The sequence below is a fragment of the Zonotrichia leucophrys genome, chromosome 2 (genome assembly GCF_028769735.1).
Source record: "Zonotrichia leucophrys gambelii isolate GWCS_2022_RI chromosome 2, RI_Zleu_2.0, whole genome shotgun sequence".
Lineage (NCBI taxonomy): Eukaryota > Metazoa > Chordata > Aves > Passeriformes > Passerellidae > Zonotrichia > Zonotrichia leucophrys.
In genome coordinates this window covers 114,145,728-114,168,587 of record NC_088171.1, presented here as the reverse complement: position 1 = coordinate 114,168,587, position 22,860 = coordinate 114,145,728, and the positions used below count along the sequence as shown (strand labels likewise).

General features: G+C 36.1%; 1 protein-coding gene across 1 annotated transcript in view; it reads right to left on the bottom strand.

Annotated features, from left to right (window-relative positions):
* Positions 1–22,860, bottom strand: part of LOC135442936 (lipoxygenase homology domain-containing protein 1-like) — a 130,872-nt gene that overhangs the window by 57,507 nt on the left and 50,505 nt on the right. The window contains exons 17-22 of the mRNA XM_064703209.1: positions 17,951–18,120; positions 11,501–11,720; positions 10,030–10,184; positions 7,925–8,138; positions 6,432–6,622; positions 4,707–4,917 (exon numbers count right to left, since the gene is read on the bottom strand). Of these exons, the coding sequence (XP_064559279.1) occupies positions 4,707–4,917; positions 6,432–6,622; positions 7,925–8,138; positions 10,030–10,184; positions 11,501–11,720; positions 17,951–18,120 (1,161 nt within the window). The remainder of the gene's footprint in view (positions 1–4,706; positions 4,918–6,431; positions 6,623–7,924; positions 8,139–10,029; positions 10,185–11,500; positions 11,721–17,950; positions 18,121–22,860) is intronic.

The window sequence follows — 22,860 nt, the reverse complement described above, 5'->3', positions numbered from 1 at the left end:
CATGGTGTTCTTAAGTTAAAATATGTTAATACGAAATAAAAGAATGAATTAAAAATTATTTCAACATCAGCTTTAACATATAAATAGAGAAGCCTACTGACATTTTGTATCATTCTCCAAGGAACCTGCCATTAATGATATAATGGCCCACAAATCCAGGTCAGATAACTGAATTTTGAGTTTAAGGGAAAGCACTCCTTAGTTTCTCAGCTGTGGTCATAGTACAGAGATTAGAAGAGACACCTATGTCCCTTATATGAAGCTTCTGCTTCTTTGCCTCTTTTTGTCACAATACATAGGGAAGTGATGCAGATGAGACCAGACTGAATTCATGACAAAGAAACTTCATGGAAATCTCCTATGTTAGCTTTTTAAATGACCTATTTCAGTCCCTGAGTTTCCTATGGAAACAAGGAAACACTTAAACAGAAGCAGGTCACAATCTCAATATTCACTATTACTTACATCATTTTAACAACAAGGACCCTAGGACAAAATAAGAAAGGTTTTAGGGGGATATATTTTATTTTCCTTCTGGTGTTGTGTGCTCTAATTCAGATTATAATAGTAAGTATCATTTGGATAGTGTGTTCATCTGGGCTCATTTGTGTTATGAGCTAGTACTGTCAATTTAGGAATCTAACTTTGGTGGCTATATTAGGACTAAGATTCTCATGCAGCCAGCAGGGGAAGGCAGGTGCTGTAGAAAACACCTCTGATGGGTTCCCACACATTCTAGAGATAAACACTAGAACTCAGAGGCTAAATTTAGATGGTCTAAATGTTCCTCTGCTTCCCACCACAGGCATCGCTTCTTCAGCCTAAGAATAAAAGCTAGGCTCTTGTAGAAACACGTTTGTAAAACACGGCTGTCTAATATTTTTATAAGGACAACATTTTTCTCCACTGTAAAATGCAGAGTCACATTTGGGATGCAGGTGATGGGCAATGCACATGTACCAAGAATTTATCTGAAAATATTTGTTTTATCTCTTGAACTTTTTTATCACAAACACTAAGACTTTTTTTTAAGAACTGAGCAGCCTTAAAATCCAGGGTTTTACAAGTCCTGCGCTATGTTGGACTACCAAAAATTATCAGCCCTTTCTCCCACAGCCTTCATCACTGTAGCAGTAAAACACAGACAACATCTAGACTATGTGACATTTACATGCTGGAGAAAATCTTCCAGCCTCACTCTGCCTCCTGTCCCTCCCTGGAATTTGGCTAGCTCTACAATATCTGCTTTCCCAGGCAACTCTGGTGTGCAAAGGAGGGGAGTGGTGCCTTAGACAGACATGAAATCAAGCAGAAACAAAGCACTTTCAGTTTCACAGCTGACAGTACAAGCTAGGGAGCATGGAAATGCACATTATTCAAGTCTGAAACATGTACTTCAGTCTAATGTACATCATAGGATACATGAATATCTGAATATACATCCTGGAAACATCTGATACTCTCAGTATATTTTTCTTCTTCAATCAAATTTTTTCCAAGGTAGAAATGGTCTCTTTAAGCAAACTGTACATTCTTTAAAAATATTATAATTATGAGAAAGTTCTAGTAGGTTTAAGAATGATTCAATGAACCCAGAAGCTAAAGCTGTCATTTAGTTTTATGCGTAGGTGATAGGAAAACAAGGAGGGAAAAAAAAGTGTTCTGAGGATATTTATTTTAAGTTTTTCTTACAGCTCTTTTCACAAGTTGGTGCTATTCATGTTGAGTGTTATAATCAAAAGGTCTGAATTCAAATATTGTGACATCTTATATAGCTATTCCTTTCTATTTCTAGAATAAAAAGGTCCCATAACAGGATTAATGGTTTTAAAGAGTGGGTTGGTATAGACTGTAACATTAATATTTTAAAGGATTCATTAAATAACAAAGGCTGCATAAGTCTGCTAATGAAAGTGTGCTAATTTCAATAAATTTCTGAAATGTATTTATTTATCTTTTACTTCATGAGGATGATGTCTGAGAAATTCTGTTTGCTTAAATGTAGCTTTTGTTCACTGCAGCACTATTTGCTTCAGGGACTCCACCTGGGACTATTTTTTTCTTTTATTAATAATTTAAACTAAGGACTGGGGAAATTCTTATAATTGATGGTATCACTTCATATTTGACGATAAAAAGTAAACCAAGAGTTTTCCCAGCCTGGGGCCCTGACATATCTCATTCCTTTTTTCAAGGGAGTTCAAAATGTGCTGCCAGGTAAAAAAAAACATAGCTGCATTAAAGTCAGTGCAGCTACACAGACTTGATCTTTCTGGAGTTCCAGATGGTTGAAAATGCATGATCTGTCCAGGCGACACTTTGGTTAGCATTTAGCCAATGGCATTTTGCTTTCAGGGGAGTTAGGATACGAAGTTTCTGCATTGCTCATTCAGAGTGTTGCCTCCTCTATGTAGCTGGGCCACGGGAGCAGGTTTGTTGAAGTCAAAAGGCTACTTGTATGAATAAGATCAAAATATTTTGTTTGAATAAGATCATGGCTGGCCACTTCCGTGGGGGTAGATGAGAAAGCACAGTGCTCACATTTTTACTGCTTTTGCCCATTAATATTTGAATCATTAATGTACAGACCCATGAGCTTAGCTTAGAAATGTATGTGGTGCTTCTGCTGAGTCGATGCTTTCAGCTGAAACTGCTGAATCTATTGATGCATAATTTAAAGCTCAATGTATTCATAGCAAATATTTACCATTCATTTCCCACTATTTAAGGGAAATAAAAGTATACAAAGTAGCCCCTATGAAAGGAGTCATAACTGAAAGGGGATGCTGGGAAATGGGGTAAAAGTTTTTAGGCTGAGTTTGAGAGCATTCTGATTGTGTTCCGTATGACCAGCATACCTAAACAACAAAAATCTACTGAGACAAGGTATTCTGTTCAAGCTTTTAATTCTTTGTCTCTTCACAATCCTATTTATAAAAATTCTCTTTCAGATGTACGCCAACATATTGCAAAACTGGAAGTAATTACCTAATGTTCATTTAAAAAGGAAAAAAAAAACCCATAAAGATAGGAGACTAAATACATATTATTTTTAATTATTATTTTGTATTAATTTCTTGTGTGTGTGTCTATGAATAAAGCCAAAATATAACAAAGAAGAAATTTTAGACTGAAGTAGAATTTGGACCATAAAGAATAAAAGTGATGTTACACGTCCGGTTGTAAATCACTGGAGTCCATAAAATGGTTTGTGAGAAACTTTCTAGGTTGGTAGATACTCCCATCTAAAGATTAATTTTTGAGAGAGAGCATATGCATATCTTTTCCCAGAAATTTTCCAAGAAAAACACCCTAAATCTCTAATACACCTCAATAATTAATTACTTTACATATCAGAATAATGCTTTCAAACAGTATCTCAAGCTGGCTCTTAGCACAATAGAGACTTTCAGAGGTGTATTCTAGAATTTTATCTTTTTAAAATTTTTGTACTTTTTATATGCAGTAAAATATTCAACAAGTTTGAATTCAGAAAATAATTGTTCATATTTACAGTCCTTCTTGTTTTTTCCTAAATAAATTAGAAAAATAGGGCCTTTTAATAAAGTCTGGAATTACTATATTCGTGATTGTAAATCCAGCATATATTACATCCAACCCTCAATGTTTTTTGAATCTGGATCAAAAGTATAAAATGGTAAGATTTTTCAGTACATGAATACAAGGTGACAATTTTTTTAATTATGCAAACCCACACAAAATCAGAAATTTAAAGGGTCTTCACTGTTTCTTTCAAGTTTCAACTTTAAGTTAGATGAAATATTTAGAAAACTCTCTTTAGAGAACGGCCTGCAAAAGTCCATGTGGTCTATTTTATTTCTTTTTCTGGGCTGCTTCCATCTTTTTCTATTAGTTTCCATTTAAGCAGAACACTCTTTGTACTATAGCCTCTAGCAATAAACCTCTTAAATGGCACTTAGAGCCTCAATATATGATCTTTACTCTCTCCATCAATCCTCTTTATTCTAATAAGCTGAATAAATGGGAAGCTTGTCCTTAAGTACTAGTGATCAAGTTATCAGTATACAATTGGTTGTTCCAGGGGAAGTGGTTGGGGGTGGTTGGCAGAAATCACTTAATTGTATCTCTGGCATCATATCATTCACATGTACTACTAACAGCAGAGAAACATGCAACTTCATGTGTATTTTTGAAGAATATCACTTGCTGTGCTATGAATTTCTTATTGACATCAATAAAACACTAGTTTAATTGAAATTCTTGAACATCCCTTAGCCAGCTAGCTGTGTGGCATTTAAAAAATTCTATCTTTGTTGTGCGGGAGGTCTTCAATTCTTTCCTACTTTACTTTGTTTCTAGATCACATACAATTCTTTGTGAATAGGATGAGACAAATAGTATCACACAGTAGATGATATTTTGTACTCATCTTCAGCTGACATACCATTAATTTGAAGAGATAATAAATAAACAAGAGTTAAAACTGGAACATCATCTAATGTGAAAGAAGTCAAATACTGTGTTTGGTATCATCACTTAGAGCATCTCTCATAATCCTCATACCAATGATTTCTCTTTTGTGGTGAATGCGTGTGCCAAACCATCACATTCCTTAATATCAAATTCTTATGGAAATCTTCAAACAGTATTTTTGGCCCCAAAGAGATATACTGTTATTCCAGAGACAGACACTGACCCCAGTAACAAAAAAGGACATAGCTTACCAGGCAAAGGTTCCTGATCTGCATAGAGAGCTGGCAGCTCCACACATTTGTCTTCCTTAGGGTTGAACCAGCAGTCAAAAGCTAAATACATCTCTTCCTTTGTGTCTGTGTGCTTCATATGCAGTAAATCTAAGTGCCATGGCTGTTTTAGCTCACTGTGTGGGCCAGTTACCTGGACTTTGTATATTGAGCCAATACCTGCCAGTTCATCCTGTGTGAGGAGAAAGAGAAGATGAATGGATCTCATTTCAATTGTGCCAGAACAAATGTAGTTGGCAGCTGTATGCAACAGTTGAACAAATTTCAATAGTTAAAACATTCGGGCAGATTTAAAACTAGCACTGTTTTCTAATAGATTTTACTAATTTCTAATCAATACAAAATTGATTTAAAAACATGAATGAGGAGGTTTGAGGTTTCATATTGAGGAGAAAGCAATGGCAGTTGCAGCAGAAATTTGTACACAGAACAAGGCACAATGTTCATAAATATTACACAGATCCAGTAGATTATTTTCAGGCACAGAAGATTTAGCCAATTTTTAAAACTTTGGACACTATTGGAAATATTTCTTACAATAATAAAAATGATGCAATTAATAATAAATTTGAAAGAAAGCAAATCCAGTTTTGAGGAAACATTCAAGAGATCCTTCATCCTCACTCTTGCTCATAGAAGTTGTACATTGAAATCTTGCATTCATACTTGAGGAGAAAAACCAATCTAGTTCTACTATTCTGGGATAATGCACCATCTCTAGGACATACCATTGCTTGAGTAGGTGAAAGCAGAGAAGGCCTTAGATATTATAATTAGTGGTTTAAAATTAATATTTTTATTTCACTGTAAGGAAGAAAAAGGGAAAAAAGAGAAGTTGTGTTTTCCTATTCATTACTTCTTGAATTCTTTCCCCTGCTCTTTCGTTTTAGGTATGCCCAGACAGTAGAAATCCATGTGGCCTGAATTCAGCCTTTCCTCTGACAGGGCACCTCCATCTTCATATTACTTTTTTTTTTTTTGTATTTACCAGAGATTCTTGGAAATAGCTTGGAAAAACCCTCTGGGTACTCCTCATTTTATATCATGTTTGTGGTTAGTCTAGTCTGCTTAGTTCCTCTTTCACTAAAGAAAAGAGGAGCATCAAAATACAACAAATGATTTCTTTATCTCAATTATAAAATTCAATTCATTAGGAGGAAAAAGGAACAGGGGATAAATAACAGGTGGAAAAAAGAAACTGCATTTGAAAAACCAGCTCAGAGAAACTGATGGCAGGGATGAATAAATTACACAAGAGAGAAAAGAGAAAAATTAACCTTCTGTGCATTTAATCTCATTTATGATTCTTCCTTCTCTATCATCAGCCCCTAAGCTCTACAGTGTCCCATGGCATATTGTATGCTTACAAATTGCTGATTTTTGTGAGATCAACAAAGCCTGTAAATCAGTACCTGCCACGTGCTATACACTGTGATGTGCACCAAGGGGCCAATCCGCTCACTTAAACATTCTCAGTATGAGACACTGGGAGAAATTGCTCATTCAAAAACCATTGTTCATGTGTTGCTACCTACAAACAAAAATGATGATCTGTGCCAAACTACACAGAGGACTTAAAAATCAATTTGGTAGCTTAGTTTAAAGAAACAATTTATCTCCAAATTAAGTGGATTATTGGCTACATGATTCCTAGGCTTTTCTTGCAACAGAGAAAGGTTGAAGTACTTTGATCTGAATTGCTTTTCCTGTGACTTGAAGTGGCAACTTTTTGTGACTCAGGTTGCCGTAGAAGATAAAAGAAAGGCAAATTGGCTCCTCTTCAGCGCTCAAATCAGATCCAGTGATATCCATTATCCAGAAACCTGATGACTTCATGTTGATTTCAGGCAGTTTAGGACTAAGAGTCGACCTTCTACCTTTAAAAATTATCAAAGAGAAAGGAAAGATGACAGCATGAGAGAATGGCATAATCTAGCAGTACCACAGCCTTTACAGTACACAAACAAAGCTCTTTTTGCAGGTTATGTTGTATCTATAGCAACTGCTCACTAAGAAAAACACATCAATATCTTTATTATATTTTTTGTGAAGAATTTAGCAGCTTAATGTTCTTTCTGTGTTTAAAATTTAGTTTCAATGGCATTTTTTGATGCCAATGTATTTTCCCTGTCATGTTTGGAAGTAATTTGTAAAAGAATATTCAGTCAACTTTTAGAGGTCTAAGTAATTGTTCTTTAAAAAGCAATCAGTGTTACTAAAGCAAATTTATCATTTAAGAGCATGTAGCCATATGTAGCATGCAGGCACCTAATGCAAAATGAACAATTCTAATGAGCTTTGCTTGTCACCAGATGTTGCCTAGCAAAATAATAGGTGTTTTAATAGTGTGAGACTGGCAGGTAACCTATAATAAACACACAAAGTTATATGCCAGATGCTCAGAAGATCAATATCACTATCTCACTCTCTTTTTCTTCATTAATTGTTGTTATTCTTCATTTTAGTTCTGTTTTAACCAGTCTAGGCAGAGTGAAAATGATTTCATGAGGAGGAACAGCTCAGGAAAATGTACTTTCTACAACTCAGAAAAACCACACAACAGAATCAAGGACATCTTGCTTCTTACTTCCTCTGGACAAAGTTCTGTCATTCATTTTCTTTGCATTGAATTCTTTTCACTGGATTGAAGGAAGAAATCTTTTGCTACTTCTGAATGACTAAAGGTCCTGATGTAAGTGTTCTTTTGCCAAGTGCATCCAGGTTTAGATTTGTGCAAATCATGGCATAGTAGTAGGTGTGAAATGAGCAGAAACAAGCATACCAGAACTGCTGTTTTGTGCTGTGGAATACTGTCACAGGTAAAGACTAGGCTCATTTCACTGAAGAAACTGTTCTTTAGATTTCAAATGAGATTCTAGGCCAAAAAATAGTGCATAAAATTTAAGCTATTTATCCCCACGAGGTGCATATCCTAAGCTTGGCTGTTTATCTCTCATTGAAATGTGCTGTGTTTAATTTGGAAGGCAGGTGTTCCATCTGCAGCGCATTGAGAAGACAGAATTATACTAACTTTGACCTTACCAGATGTGGTTCTGCTACAACACTAAGATCAAATTGAAAATTCACATATTCAATAAAAGAAGGATACTATAGACATCTAAATAAGCTGCAGTCATACATGTATATAAAAATGGGCAGGTCAGCTTTGCAGAACTTACCAACTGTCACAATTTCACAAACAGTCTCACACAAACCCAGATGAGTATCAAGCCAGTTCCACAGTGGAAAGACCCATTCTTTGTCTGAATCTTGTGATTCCTTGACTGTTACCATCTTGAGGTACATCCCTGCCCCATAGCCTTCTCCATCATGACCTATGACCACTTTCTGCAAGTGACCCAGAGAAACAGCTTCCACCAAAAATGAATCCACCTGCAAAACAGGGAAATACTTAATATAACAGAATTTTGACCTGAACTTCAGGGAAAATATAGCCTGAAGTCATCTGAGAACTCAAAATTTTTAAAGTCTGATTCTTTGTAAAGTTTAACATTGCATCTCCCTGCTGAATGTAAGAAAGCACACACTGATTAGAACTAACATTTAATCCTATATTCATCATTAATCATGCATTTTTATTTCATTTGATCTTTGGTCAATATGTATCACTGCATCAATCATTTCATATTACTTTAACATCTATTTACCTCAATTTTCTGACAATCAGTTATGATAAAATTTTGGTTCTAATGAAATTTCCATCTTTCAGATATCTAGTTTCTAAACCTTATCATAAAAGTCCAGATATATATTAATAGCTCCAAACAAAAGTAAGAAATCTAAAGAGTGTTTTAATTCCAGGATAGCTTTATAATTCTTCTCCAGTAGTCAGAAAACCTGACTTTTTGCTTTCCTTACAAAATGAAAATAATTGTGGAGCAAACTGAGAAGAGTAAGGGAGGAAGTTAAAATGAAAGTGAAGAGTAAAAGATGAGAGAAGGGAAGGGAAACAGAATGGAGAAGGCAGAGAAAGACATGGGACAAGTAAACATAAGTGGAAACAGATGAGAAAAGGGATCAGAAAAACAAGATAAGTAAAAATGAGAAATTTAAAGAAACAAGTTGTATGCTCCACTAAATTTTTGTAAGAAAGTAAGATGTTCTGTATAAGGCCCAGCCAGGGGCCAGATGGATGTCACAGTAACTGCTAAAGGTTAGAAAGTTATGAACAACTGGAGTTTGAGCAGCAATGTCTAGGAATATAATTAACACCATGATTCAAATAAAAGAATTTAGTAGTAGATACTAACTAAACTGGAGGTCAAAACAATTAAAAAACCAAGATATTAGCAAGCTCATCTCTAAAAGAATGAAGTAGTTGCCAAAGTCCTATGTGTTGTCCCTATTACCTTTTAAATAAAATATTGGAGAAGCATATTTTCTGCTACTAATATTGAAAATACTTTCATATAACAAAAAGATCTTTTTTTTCTAATGATAGTCAGAACTCAGCAGCTGATTGTGAACAGAAATCATTAACTTCATTAATTAAGATATTTTAGGAAATAAATCCATGTATGAACATAAATTAAAATAATGACAATACAGTGCTGTCTTCTGTATATAGGCATGGTTCAGAGAAATACATAGAAATGAAATTTAGATATTCTCTCAGTTTCTTACTGATTCTACTTTTACCTGAACTAGTGCTGTGAGAATTATCTAATAAAATTATTTCACAGAAATCTAAGTGTCTCCTTGACAATGGACTTTTGCATAAGTTTTTTCAAATATCCTTGATCAGTGAATGAAATTCTAATTCACAAAAGAATTTTATTTACAGTGATTATCTGGAAACGCCGGCTTTATTTGCATTCTTTTTCTAAGTGGAATTTTTGTTTCTTGTCTAAACTTCCTGATATTGAGTTGGCATTTCAAAGTGGCATTGAGATTTCAGAAACATCATAGACTGCAAAAGTCTCATGAAAATTTCTCTAATTAATTTTTCACTGATTGTTCAATTTTTTACTCCCTGTTCTGCCTTAAATTTGGAACAGAAGAAGTCAGAAGCATGATCACAGAGGTTCTCTCTACTAATGTGCTTTGTATTGCTCATGTGAAGCCTTTATTCCCATGTGGGTATGTTCTTGTGCAGGAAATAAATAACACTGGCATTGATCTATTGTGAATATCTGGAAGATAAATTCTGTGCATGTTTCCAAATTCTTGCCTATCTAGCCAGATGTATTCTGAGCAGGCATTCAGCTATATTTAATGCAGTGCTGACCCCTGCACATGTAAGACTGCGGTATGGTGCCATTACCTTATTTCTTTGAAATTTTCCTCCTTTCATTAGAGATGTATCAAGTTTCCTCACACCTGTGTCCCCTCTTTTGCCATAGAGAGTGATGTAAACATTTGCAAAAGTGCCTGCTCCCCAGCGGTCACCAATATGTACAGAAACAACATACTTATAGACTGTACAAAAAGAAAAGAAAAAGTTTAATTAAAGCTGATTAAGTACAAGCTGTACTTAAAATAAAACAGCAACACAGAATGTTTAGTAAGAATATAGGTGGTTTTTTTCTATTTATGCAGCTACAAAAAAAATCTGCTACCCAGTGAATGAAATAATCAGGTTACTCTTTATGAATCTGATCTCTTCATGCTAAGCTCAATGAAGACTTTCCATCCACTTTCTTAGAAATTTGAATGAAATTGGACTTGTACAATTTAGACTTATGCATCTAGGTAAATTCTGCCCAACTCTGTTTTATTGTGTAAGATCTAGAAAGTAAGAACTCATTTGAGTTAATTCAGGAACTAAACTAAAAACTTATTAAAAACTGAATTATCTTTGAAATAGATAATAATTAACACAGGTCAAAGACTAAGAATAAGGTTATGCAAATTTAAATAAGAAACAGATGCAACATAACATCTGGATGCATGACATGACATACAAGTATAAAAATTTACAAAATGCACTTATTAACTTAAAGAAGGAAACTATAAAGTCTTTGCCTTTATCTTGATCCTGCATTAATTAATTTCTACAGTCAGATCAGATTTTCTTCTGAGGATGATCATTTAATTGCATATATATTCAGGCTCACACAAAAAGAATAACCAAAACTTTTCAAATGCATTTTTAATATACAGTTCTGCAGAATTAACATTTAACTAATGTAACACTATACTTTCTTTTAAGGTCATGAATAGGTTTCAGTATTCAGGGATCTGAACTTCTGGAACTTCATTTTAGCAAAGCAGTCATGTCTCTAATTACTTTTATCCCATGTAACTGCTAACTTTTCAGAACAAATGCAGGACTTCTGTAAGTCTTCACATTCCAAGGACGTCTCTGAGAACTTTGAGTATGGCAAAAAAGTAGTCCTTAGGAAAAAACACCCAAGCTTTCTGTGCAATTAAGCTTACTTCTGATACTTACATCAGCAACTAAAGCTTTTGTAAGCTAAATGATTCTATAGTAACACTAGAACAACCCATTTCCATGGCTTTGAACGTGTACATTTCCCTAAAAAGTCCAGTTGTATTGTTCATTTTTTCTCATTTAAAATCATGCAGAAGACTTAGCAGCTGTAAAATCCAATATGCAACTTAACTGGAAAATTAAAATATAAATTTCATCATTCTTGCAGTGCATATGTGAAGACAGGTGCAACAGAGCCACTGAAGATATGAAATCCATACAAAGCACTATATATATCTGTGTCACTGATTTATTTTCAAGCAGTTAATTTACATTGTTTATGTCTTCTTGGTGCTTTTACCTGGTAAAGTTTTCTGGTCCTCAGTGACTGCAGGGAATTCTTTTACCAGCTCCTTTTTCCCCCTCTTAAGAGTGAGCCAGCAGTTGCACTCAAAGTTCAGTTCTTGTTTCCTATGCAGCTCTTGTAAGTGAAAAGATTTCAGATGCCAGCCCCTAAAGCCTGGCACATCATCACAGCTGACTCGGATCTTGTATACATCTCCCAGATCTCCAGTCTCAACCTGCACCAAATAGCATGAGGAAGAGGGTACTGTCAAGGCTGGTTCCTTGAGAAAGATTTTCCCCAATCCCAGTGCAGAATTTCTATACTTAACAGTAAATAAAGGAAAAGTTGAGTTTGAGGCTGGGATAAGTGTATGATGGTATCAATCCTTTTTATTTCATGTCATAATCATGGGTGAAATGATCTCCTTTATTACTACTGTAAGCATGATACTCTGTAAGCATACATACTGTAAGCATGTTAACTTAGGGGTGAATCATAGTTAAAGTTAGTAAGATCTGTGCATTTAGACTATTTAGACAAAAGGTAACACAGAAAGTTGTGACCCTACTGGAGAAAGAGAGCATTAACTTACAATTAAAGATTTTAATATCAGCAGCCAAGTGAGGTATTAGTTTAAAGATGATTACTGTGAGCCGGGAATCGCAGAGTTGTTTAGGTTGGAAAAGACCTTTAAGATCATTAAGTCCAACCATTCACACAGCAGTGCCAAGTCCATCAGTGAACCATGTCCCTGGGTGCCACATCAGCATGTTTGTAAATACCTTCAGGATGGTTACTCAACCACTGCCCTCTTCAGCTTGTCCCAGTGCTTGGCAACCCTACTGGTGAAGAAGTTTTACTAAATCCTCATTTGCTAAATGGCTTTGCCTAGAACATAAAACTACTTTACAGCCAATTCTTCATTAAAGGAAAGGGATATTTCTGAAAAAAAAAAGTCATTTATGTTACAGAAATAACTGTGCAGGATGACACAGCCCTGTTCCCATACTACATGTGGAAATTCAGTAACTGGTTGCTGATTGTGGATAATGATTTTCATGACATTAACCACTGCATGATAAGTCTTCTGTACAACAGGAAGTAATGTGGCAGCCATGCACTGGGCAGCTACAAGAAAGACAGGATGGGAAGTGATTTTGAATGAAACAACCGAGAACTAGTAATTTTTAAAGGCAACAACTTTTTTATTAAGTATCAAAATACTTAATACAAAAAAAATATTGCCAGTGGATTTGTTCTCCCGTATTGCTGCTTTTTTTTTCCCCATATCAGTCACAACATAAGATTCTGTGTCTTTCCAGGGAATAAATCCTTTGTACACCCTATAGCATCACAATATTAAACTGAAATTAGCCTTACACAGTCATGCCCTGGCTCTGACAGCACCACCAGCAGATTGGCTCCAAAGACAGAGCACAGACCTAACAGATCAATTTATTTTGCTTCTCAGCAGAGCTCTGAACGTGACAGCCCCTCTCTGCTGACCTCGCTCACTTAAAGCTAGTTCATGCACAGGGAACACAAGCATGTAGGGGAGTATGAGCTACCTCTTTCTAATTAGAGAGGTACTAAAAAAATGTGCTTTTGTCATTTTAGGAGAGTTGGACATCATTTTTAGTAACTGTTATGCACATAAGAAACAGTAAAATATCAGAGTATGAAGAGGAATAATTAATTGAAAATAAAGCTACCTGCCCAAACCATTTTACAGGAATTTTATGACCAATTTATGATGCAGAACTTATGAAAAGAGGCCTTTGGTAGGAAGGAATTGAACTTGATGGATTAAAAGATCCCTTCTGGTCTGAATTTCTTGAGGTAAGTATTATAAGTGGTTGCTGTGCCACTCCTACATAATTTCATTACTCAGGGCATTGTTCAGGGAGCAGGAAGAGCTCCTTTCCATTGCCTATATAACAGCCCTGGGTTGCTCAGAACCCCTCAGCTCCCAAGCTGTGACTCCACAGTACCCAAAAAGGCACCCAGCAGTAGTTATACACCAGGAAAGAAGGCACCAGGCTTGTCCTCTCTCTAAGCCTAGCCTGCCCGGCCTGTCTCGGTGCTGACATAGATCAAAGGTGTCCCTGACTCAGTCCCCACTCCTGCACTGGGAAAAGGGAAATGAGTGGGCAGAGTTTTGCATCAAGATTTTTCATTCATGATGTGTATGTTGCAAAGGATATAATTAGCTATGTATCATTAGCTGTGGTGGACTAAGTGGATTAATTCCTTGCCAAATATGCATTCCACCTGATTAAATTTAACAGGAATTATTTGGGTTCATTGAGAGGAGAGTGCACAGGTTCTTCACCTATCTAAACTACAGTTCTTTCACAGACAACAAAGTCATTGCTTCTTCTCTTTCAGAATCACACTACTGACTTTTAAAATTATTGCCTGTAGATTTTTTTTTTCATGCTGGGATCCCGTGACTGTATCACACAGCTACTCTAAAAGCTGTGAACAATTTATTCCATAAAGCTCTGTTTGGGAGTTGCAAAAGTACAGAACTTGGTTATTTTTATGTGACAGGGCAAGCTGTAATTCACATTTTACTTTGTCTTCTGCTACCCTAATTTGCAATTCGCTAGGATTCTAAGTTGTCATAAATACATGGGGTATAATCCTTGTAGGAAATGCACAGAGGAGATTTATAGGAAAATAATTCCAGAATACAGAACAGAGTATTTAGAAGCCACAATTGTCCATTCTGTTTCTAGAGTCACAATCTCAATTAATTCTCTGACTGCCATTGAACCAGCAAGTACTAATAATCATACTGTTTATGATCCATGGAATTAAACACCAGCTATTATTAAATGAGTGTATTAGATAGTTCCCCTTTTTTCATGGATTTGTGTTTTCACTTACAGAGGTGGCCAGCATTAGCTTTTTTGTTCAGCTCCATCATTGTACCCAGTCCTGCCATTACATCATTCCTGCAATCCTTTTCTGAGCAGTTTAGTACAAGCAGTTTTCCTTTGGAATATGATATTCTATCTTGGGTACCAAAATTGTCTGTTCCCTCCACCAACGTCTATTAATGGATGCAACATGAACTTTGAAGCAGAGGCAGACATATAATCCATCACAAAGCATATATCCAGTGAATGTCCTGGTTTTAAATTTGTCGAATATTTGCAAGAGCATACTTTACCTCATTCATTACTATAATTTTCTAATTAATTTTTTCACATTTATTTCTTCTGAATAGCTTTTTCTAATACTCAGAACTTGAAATCTTAGCTGAGTTGGAGTGATTTGTCACATACTAAAAAACACAGTATGTTTTCCATTACGTGACTGAATCTCTAAGAGTGAGGCTCTTAAAATTAGAAGGAACCACTGGGCTTCTTAAAATCTCAGAGACTGGTAAGTGATCCAGATGATTAGAAAATTTCATAACATTTTAAATGCTTTCCTCTTTAACTCACACAGGGCTTCTCAAAGACATCATGCCTAGGGTAGTGAAAGCCTTGTAAATTTTGCTGTTTGGATGCATAGTTAAATGCAATTGCTTTTCATTCTTTTCTCTGTTAAAACAAAAAAAAACCCAAACAAATCACACCCACCCACCCCGCCCATAAATTATTCCAGTTAATAGGGTTTCATTATATCTGCTAAAATTCAATTGGACAGCCATCTGTCATAAACCCCAGAAATCCTTCTGCTTGTTGTTTGGAGCATCATCTCATACTGTGGAATTGGATTATTGTATTATGTGATTTGAAACTTTCTGTCACCTTTTTAATCCTTAACAGAAAATTCATTCAGAATTTATTGTGTATTTACCAACAGTCCTACTTGAAGAGCACTATTGCTCATTTTGTACTTCCTGTGCTAGTGTTTGGGCATCCTAATCTCACAATTTTGGGCATCTCACACTCTGCCCCATGTATTTTAAGATTCTCTGGGGAACAGAATGTGCACAATACAGCAGGACCTTCCAAAGACACACTCTGGCAAACTTACTCTGCTAGCAACCAAGAAACAAAGATGACTGTTGAAAGATCTATATACTTTACAAATCTATTCATTCCATGTGAGATCAATAATTGATTCCAAACATCACCAGACTACCAAGGAAAAAGATTCCACCTCTTCACTGGTTTCTTGCCATGCTGCCTTCAGTGCTACTAGTCCTGTCAGATTTCATAACATTGATGCATTCACTTATTTTTCAATTTATTTTTTAAAACTTAGGTGTTCAAATTAACTTCATTCTTCTTAAACAGCTCAACTACCATACTGCACATTTCTGAGACTTCTAGAACCCAACTGTACCTAAGAGCATGCTTCTATTTTCTCTCTTTTAATTTATTCTTTATGCTTGCTATCTGCAATTAAACTACACCTGTTCTTTCATAGGAGTTGATTGGGCACATTTTGGATGGAATATTCATTCTGAATATGACACACATCTGTGCATATACTTGTGTGAGAACACCTGGAAAATCAGGAATTTACATGCCTTTCTGTCCTCAATGTGCAATAAATGTATCTCTGAGATCAAAATTAAGCTTACTGTTTCAAAACTATGTGAACTGCTTATAGCACATAACTTGTTGTTCTTTTTACTGCACTATATTATTAAGGATGTTTGTCTAGGACCAGGATCTTGGGGGGAGGTTAAAAGTTCGTTTATTTGTGCTATTTGGAAAGCTGAATTGACAACTTGTCCTCATTGTGATATCATGTTCATGCCTCCAGCCTGCTGCTACAGTGAGAAAACATAAGCAAAGTTTCTGCATTCTTCTGCATAGTCTTAGTAAGAACAAAGAAAGGGAAAGCAAAATGAAACTGGGTTTATTGGCTCAAGCACCTAAAGAGGTGTGAGGGTGTTTATGGAAATACCTGTGAATCCCCAAATGCCCCTTTATACCAGAGCTGCTATTGTGTAAGCTGCACTGTAAGCAATGCAGCAAAGAGATAAAACGTCATGCACAGTAAATAATGCTCAAATAGAATGAACTTCCTCATACAAAGCAATAAAAACAAGGACACAAATAGCTGTGGGGAAAATACAGGCACTAACCCAAAGTCTATCCAAAATATGAACAAGCATTCAGAAAGCTGCTGGGGTGGAAGGCTACAACCCATAATGTACTGTGTACCAAGGATAGTAGACTACGAGGGACAACCACAACCGACACACAGAAATACAAATTTCTCCTGGTGTGATACCCAATCATTGAAATCAGGCAGCCTTAACAAGGAATACATGCCACTTGGGAAATTACCAACATGCTGGATGTAGCAGCATCACTGCTTTATTTAATGGTGCTTGCCAAAATGCAGTCAGCTGGTGCTCCAGCTCCACAGAGAGATTCTGCCTCTGCTGACCTCTTCCGTTTATGCTCATGGCATAGGATAGGAAGCTTGCTTTGTTACTCAGTGTGTTTCCTGTGTGTTTTCTGATAAGCAGCTGCTTCCTTGTTCTTAAGAAATACCATTTATCTTTTCATTTACTCCCCATAAAGTTCCTAAATTGCTTTAGCTTGTTATTCAAAGTAAAAATTCAGCCTGGATCAGGTCGTTACAATGAGGCTTTGGCATAATTTTCTAAATGTAGTTTTGCCATTGTTTTCAGAATGTTTATTGCAGCCATTGAAAATTCTTTCTGAGCTGTATAAAACTGCCTCAAATTGCAAGCTATTTCTCCCATCTTGCTGGCTAGAAGCTGTATTTCATGACAATCAACAGAATTTGCAATGACCTAGCCTAGAAAGCCAGGACAGAATTGAAGATTTAAAAGATTCTATTCAGATGAATCCTCTCAAACCATCAGCATGTGTGTCAGGTGTATGGGCAGTCAGGACGGTGGTAGGGTTGATTTTAATACTGGCCACCTATAAGCTATTGCTTCAGAGTTCACCACACTTTGATATGCATGAATGCATTCTCCAGTGATTTGTGATTATCCAGAAAAATCCTCTGCCTGCTGACCTGAGAGACAGAGCAATCCTGTGGAGAGTGGATACTACTTTACAAAGATGGAAATGAAGGAAAGAAAAGCCCACTTATATCCCCTGGGAGTGCTGCCCAAGCCTTCATCTTCTGCATTCACAAATAATTGTATATTGCCTTTTGTGTGAACTTCAACTCAGGAATCTCCAGGGATTCAGAAAAAATGCAAGATGAGCTGGTGAATGCAATAAATTACACAAAAGAGTCCATGGTGCTGGCTGTAGTAGAACAGGACGAGCAGGAGGAGATGACCCAAGACCTATACTTATGTCATTCCAGCTTTGTAAATAATTACATCATTTTTTAGCAGACAAATCAACTATATATATATATATAATATATATATAATGCTTGTTATGCACACACACACATATATATACATATATCTATATCCATATCCATATCTATATACATATATATATCCAAGAGGGCAATGTCATGATAAGTTCTATGTAGAACTGTATATTTCTGACTTACAATGAATTCATCAGTGGCTCTGGGGAGAAAGCACACATATCCTGGGGTTTGTGGAGAAAGCAGAAGCTCATCACTTTTGCCCTTTGAGCCATAAATCACAAGGGTCCTTTTACACTCCTGTGGCTCTGGGGAATCTCCATCTGTTTTAACCTGCACTCTCCATCGTTGTGCTAAAACAGGAAAAACATTTTTAGCATCAATCTACAAATTAAACATTTTTAGGATCAATGGTAGAGAGCAAAGGAGGCCTTTGTTACTATCACAAAGAGGAGTTATAGATTACCATGAGTTTATATCCCATTCACTATAATAAAAAATTAATAATTAATTTTTTTAAACCTCTTGAAGATAATTATAGCTCAGACTTGATAAACATAAGACAATTGTTGAAGTGGGTATGAAAACAGAAATTAATACTCAGGAAGCAGAAAAAAGGCACTTTGCTTAAGGGTGTTTTTTGCATTCTTTGTATCAAAATAGCTACTTTAATTTCAGTAATAATTTTAATACATTTCAGTTCTTAGAATGTTCTTATATAACATGAAAAGAATATTAACGTTTTGAAAGACTTGTACGTGATACATTTGTAAGAACTGCTGGCTAATACATAACTAGCTAAACAATGAAACTTCAACTTTTTTTCAGATTTTTCTAATTTAATTTGTCATGTTTGGTATGCTCATTTGTCAGATCAGATCACTCATTAGGATTGAATACAAAATTCAGGAAATTTTGAAGAGCTTAATTCTTTATTTTTGAAGAGATTTATTCTGACCTTATGGCTTTGGCCTTTTAGAAGTTGTTTTTTGGTAAGTCGCCTGCACTCATAACAGTGTTAGAAGTCAAGTATGCAACTGGGAAGCTGTTTCAGGTGTGAGAAAAATAGTGTCTTACATGGATAGTGTAGTATAGGAAGCTACTTAAGTGCTAGAAGGTAAATCATCCTCTATTTTCAAAGGAATCATTTGTTGAAAAGACTCTTGATCCTGCATGGCAAGAAGAACTTAACAGTGGAAGCAAAATAAAAGCTTTTGTTTAGATGTGGCCAATACTGTGATAATGATTTTCTAACGGGACTGATATAAAGAGAACTATTTTGTGATTTTGTGTAAGCCTCCAATAAAATATACTGATAAAATGAATTTTAGAATAATTTCATTCAGAAATAAATCAGATGTGTCTTTTTCTTACAAACTGTGTGCTTTTTTCCTACCTTTTGTTTTCATCTGCCTGCTTAAAGATGGAGACTAGATGAAAACCTGATCTGGTTGCCTTGATTTATAATTTTCCTCTTTTTTCTTATTTTTTTTTTAGCTAATCCTGTTTTGGTTTTATTTTCTCTTGTTATAGAACCTGTTTCTGCCTTACATCTGACTGTTCCCTAACTCTTCTGGGCTCAGCTAGAAAACAGCAGGCAAATACTCATCTCACAGCCAGTCTTCTGAGTAACACACTAGCTGAAAGGATCCCTCCATCTGAACTCTTATTTTAAGGTCATTTCCAGCAATGAGTCAGATGTAGTGTGTGGAAAATCCACACTTTGCCTAATGAGGAACTTTTGCTGTTTGATTTATGTGCCAGCTTTGAATTTTATCTCCTTGTGCCAGGTTGGCATGTGGTACCCATCAGGGTGTCACACTTGGTGAAGTCAAGCATTGTTTGAGCTTTTGCTGTTCCTGAGCACTCCAAAGGTTTATGAGGAGCTTCAAATTTTTACAAAGACTCCCAACATAGCCCTGAATCTCCTATCCTGTCCAAGCATGCTCCATTTTGAAGGCTGTCCCAGGAACACAGCAGAGAGGAAATTAAGATAATTTTGCAGTTCTGTATTTCCCAAGTGGAGTTGTTTTTTTTTCTCTTTGTAATATCCCTCTGCTCCAGGAGAGAGCAAGCCTTAAGTTAAGAGAAATAAGAAATACATAACTGGCTGTTCCCTCCTCAAAGAGGCAGCATGTTCAGAGAAGGTATTTCGAGCAAGGTGATTTATTTTAATTAATATCCATGATTGTGTTTTTAATTATTATTTCAGTAGGAAGGCTAAGACATCAGTTGGGAGTTTTCCAGGGAATAAATCAATGGTTACAGATTTAAAGCCTCTTCGTGTCTGTGATTCTTTATTCTCCTACACTTACTTTTAATGCTTCTACAGTTTATTAAATGAACTAACACAGACTGACTGCATTTTCTCTCAGTTCAACAAATTCATTTAACCTGCTCATGCCAGAAGAATCAAAAAATCCTTTGTATAATATTCTATTCACTCAGACATCTACTTGGTGAGGATTGCTACATGAGACAGAAGACTGATGCCAAGTATTTACTGTGCTCAGTGATTTCTATACCCCTCCAGGAGTGAAGGTGTGGAAGTGAGATAGCTGGGCTTCAATAGGTCATTTTTCTGTGTTTCATCTGTGTGACCACATTAAAAAAGACTTTTCTCCTGACATCACTGACCTGTGTTAACTTCCTTTCAGAGTGATTAGTGTGTTCATGTGTTATTGTAGTTCTATAGCTTACGTGTGAAGCTAGAGCCATTTACTTTGAGACACCAATGTAGGAGGCACTAAAATGAATAGCAAGGGAAAAACCAGAATTTTGTGGAAAAAAGTGTCTCAGAATTCTTTACTATAATTATATAACCAAGAATCTGATTCACATTACAGAGATTTGTGCAGAGATATCTTAGAATTAGGGATCATTTCTTGACTTCTAGAAATTAAATTGGATGAGTATAATAATTTCCTGCCATGAATTCCTTTAACCACCAGTCTGGAACCTGAAAGTTCCTTCAGTAAAACCATGAAAATCAAACCCACAACAATTTCTGTACAAAGAAATCTGAGCATGGCAAAACCTGAAGTCAATATTTCATCATATAATTCAGAAAGCTGAAAAAGGAAGGTTTATTTTCTGAGTTTTTAAAAATATGAGCCATTTATGTATTTTTTAATGATTTCCAAAACTGCTTTTACAATACATTGTTTCAGGGTTTTTTTTAGTCTGGTGTTTTTTGGTCTTAAGACCTAGAATGACATTCACACTTTGCAAGACATAGGACTTAGTTGCTTATTTCCTGAAGATTGTAGAACTTTGTGTTTCCTTGAGGCAGAGCAGTCAGTCTGCTTAATTCTTTTTCTTAGGGATTTCTGCCTCCATCTGGCAATGGAAACATGCTGTTGCTGCTTTTTAGAATCGCGTCCATTCCCTTTTAAATTTGGGAATCCTGTGATTATTCTTAGTCCATTATCGAGTACTTTCAAGGAAGGGAATATTTCCAAAACAAAATTAGTCACAGCAGAACTTACTGAATATTTTTTCTTTTGATATGAATTTTCTATATGCCTTAATACCAAAAACCTTGCACAACAGAAGAAGAGCCAGCTGAGAAATATCTATTAACTGAACTTTGCTACTGAACCACACTTTATTTACCACCCACAATAACCTACAAAACCTCAGGACACCCTACAGGCATCACATTACAGGAAGCCAGCTCCTTTTAGCTGACTGCAGAGAGGATTTCATTGGAACATACTGTGTCTTGTCTCCTTGCTTTGAGAGAAAATTCTTTCCTATGTGCCATTGCAATAGGTCATCTATTTTGAGGCACAGAAGAAAAATAAATAGAGAAAACAGAAGGAAAAAGTAGTAAAATACCCCTACCATGTAGGAAACTTTTAGACAGTAACAGAAAGTCCCATTCAAATCAACTTCAAATCCCTCAAATCAACTTCATTTGAGAGCTGAGAGCATCTATCTGCTTTCTCCACTAGGAAAATACCCTTTCTCTGTTTATCTTGCATCAAATATACAAGGAGGAATCAGAGGCATACAAATAAATCTATTCCTATGCCTGATTTGCCAGAGCCTCTCTGTATTGTATAAATGTACAAAGGTTACTGAGAAAACTTGATATGGGCAGACTGCATTTTGGCAGAATCCATAGCCAGCAGCAGCAGTCACAGGGATCTGGGATTTATGCTTCATTAGAGCTGGCATAATGCCAGCCTGGCTGAAAAAGGACTGAGAGCCCTCAAGTAACCTGCTAGCAATGATGACTTCCAAAGTTTCCTCTTTGGCTTGGTGCTTGAACAGGTTACTAGCCTCATCCAAAGTGAATGAGATTTCTGACCTTCAGAGTGACTTATAAAGTAATTTGTTCTGTATCTGGTGCTTTAAACTTGACCTAAGCACATTGGTCTTACCCTGAAAATCAGGAAACACTGAATTATGCCGATCAGATTTTTATGACTTCCCCTGAAGCCCATTTGCAGAGTGCAGCTCATACAGAATATGGCCACATTAGTGCTTAAAATATTGGCTCCCTAACATCAGACCTTCCACTTGCCTCTTATTCAGTGAATATCTGTTACATGGAAAGTGTTCACCCCCACTCTGAAGGGGACTGTTTATCACTATTCTACCATGTAGAATAGTGAAAAACAGGTGCTGGGAGAATCTAAGGGAACCATTTTTTCTCCCAGGACTCTGCATCTCTGGAATGTTCTCTTACCAGCTCTGACATTGGCACTGAGTCATGATAGAATGACACAGAACTGACTACAGGATATCTTTCCAAACCCCTTGTGATGGTTCCCTCCTACAAAGCTCAGTCTTGGAATGTCTATGAGATCACTGATATGACAACACAAACTGTGAAAAATCAGTCCCAACCATCATCTTTTTCTCATAAGGCACAAAAGTCCAATCTCTAAGCTATCTCAGTTCCTCACTGGAGTGAGCCCATGGGCAAAACAAAGATGGCTGAAGAGCAGCTCAAGCCAAGCTGTCATACAGGTACCTGACAGATATCTTCCTAAAAATGTTCTTCTCTTTTGTAACCTCAATGGTCTCTGGGTCCTCCTGGACATCTTGGCAGTGTGACATTTCAAAAGGTTAGTTAAGAATAA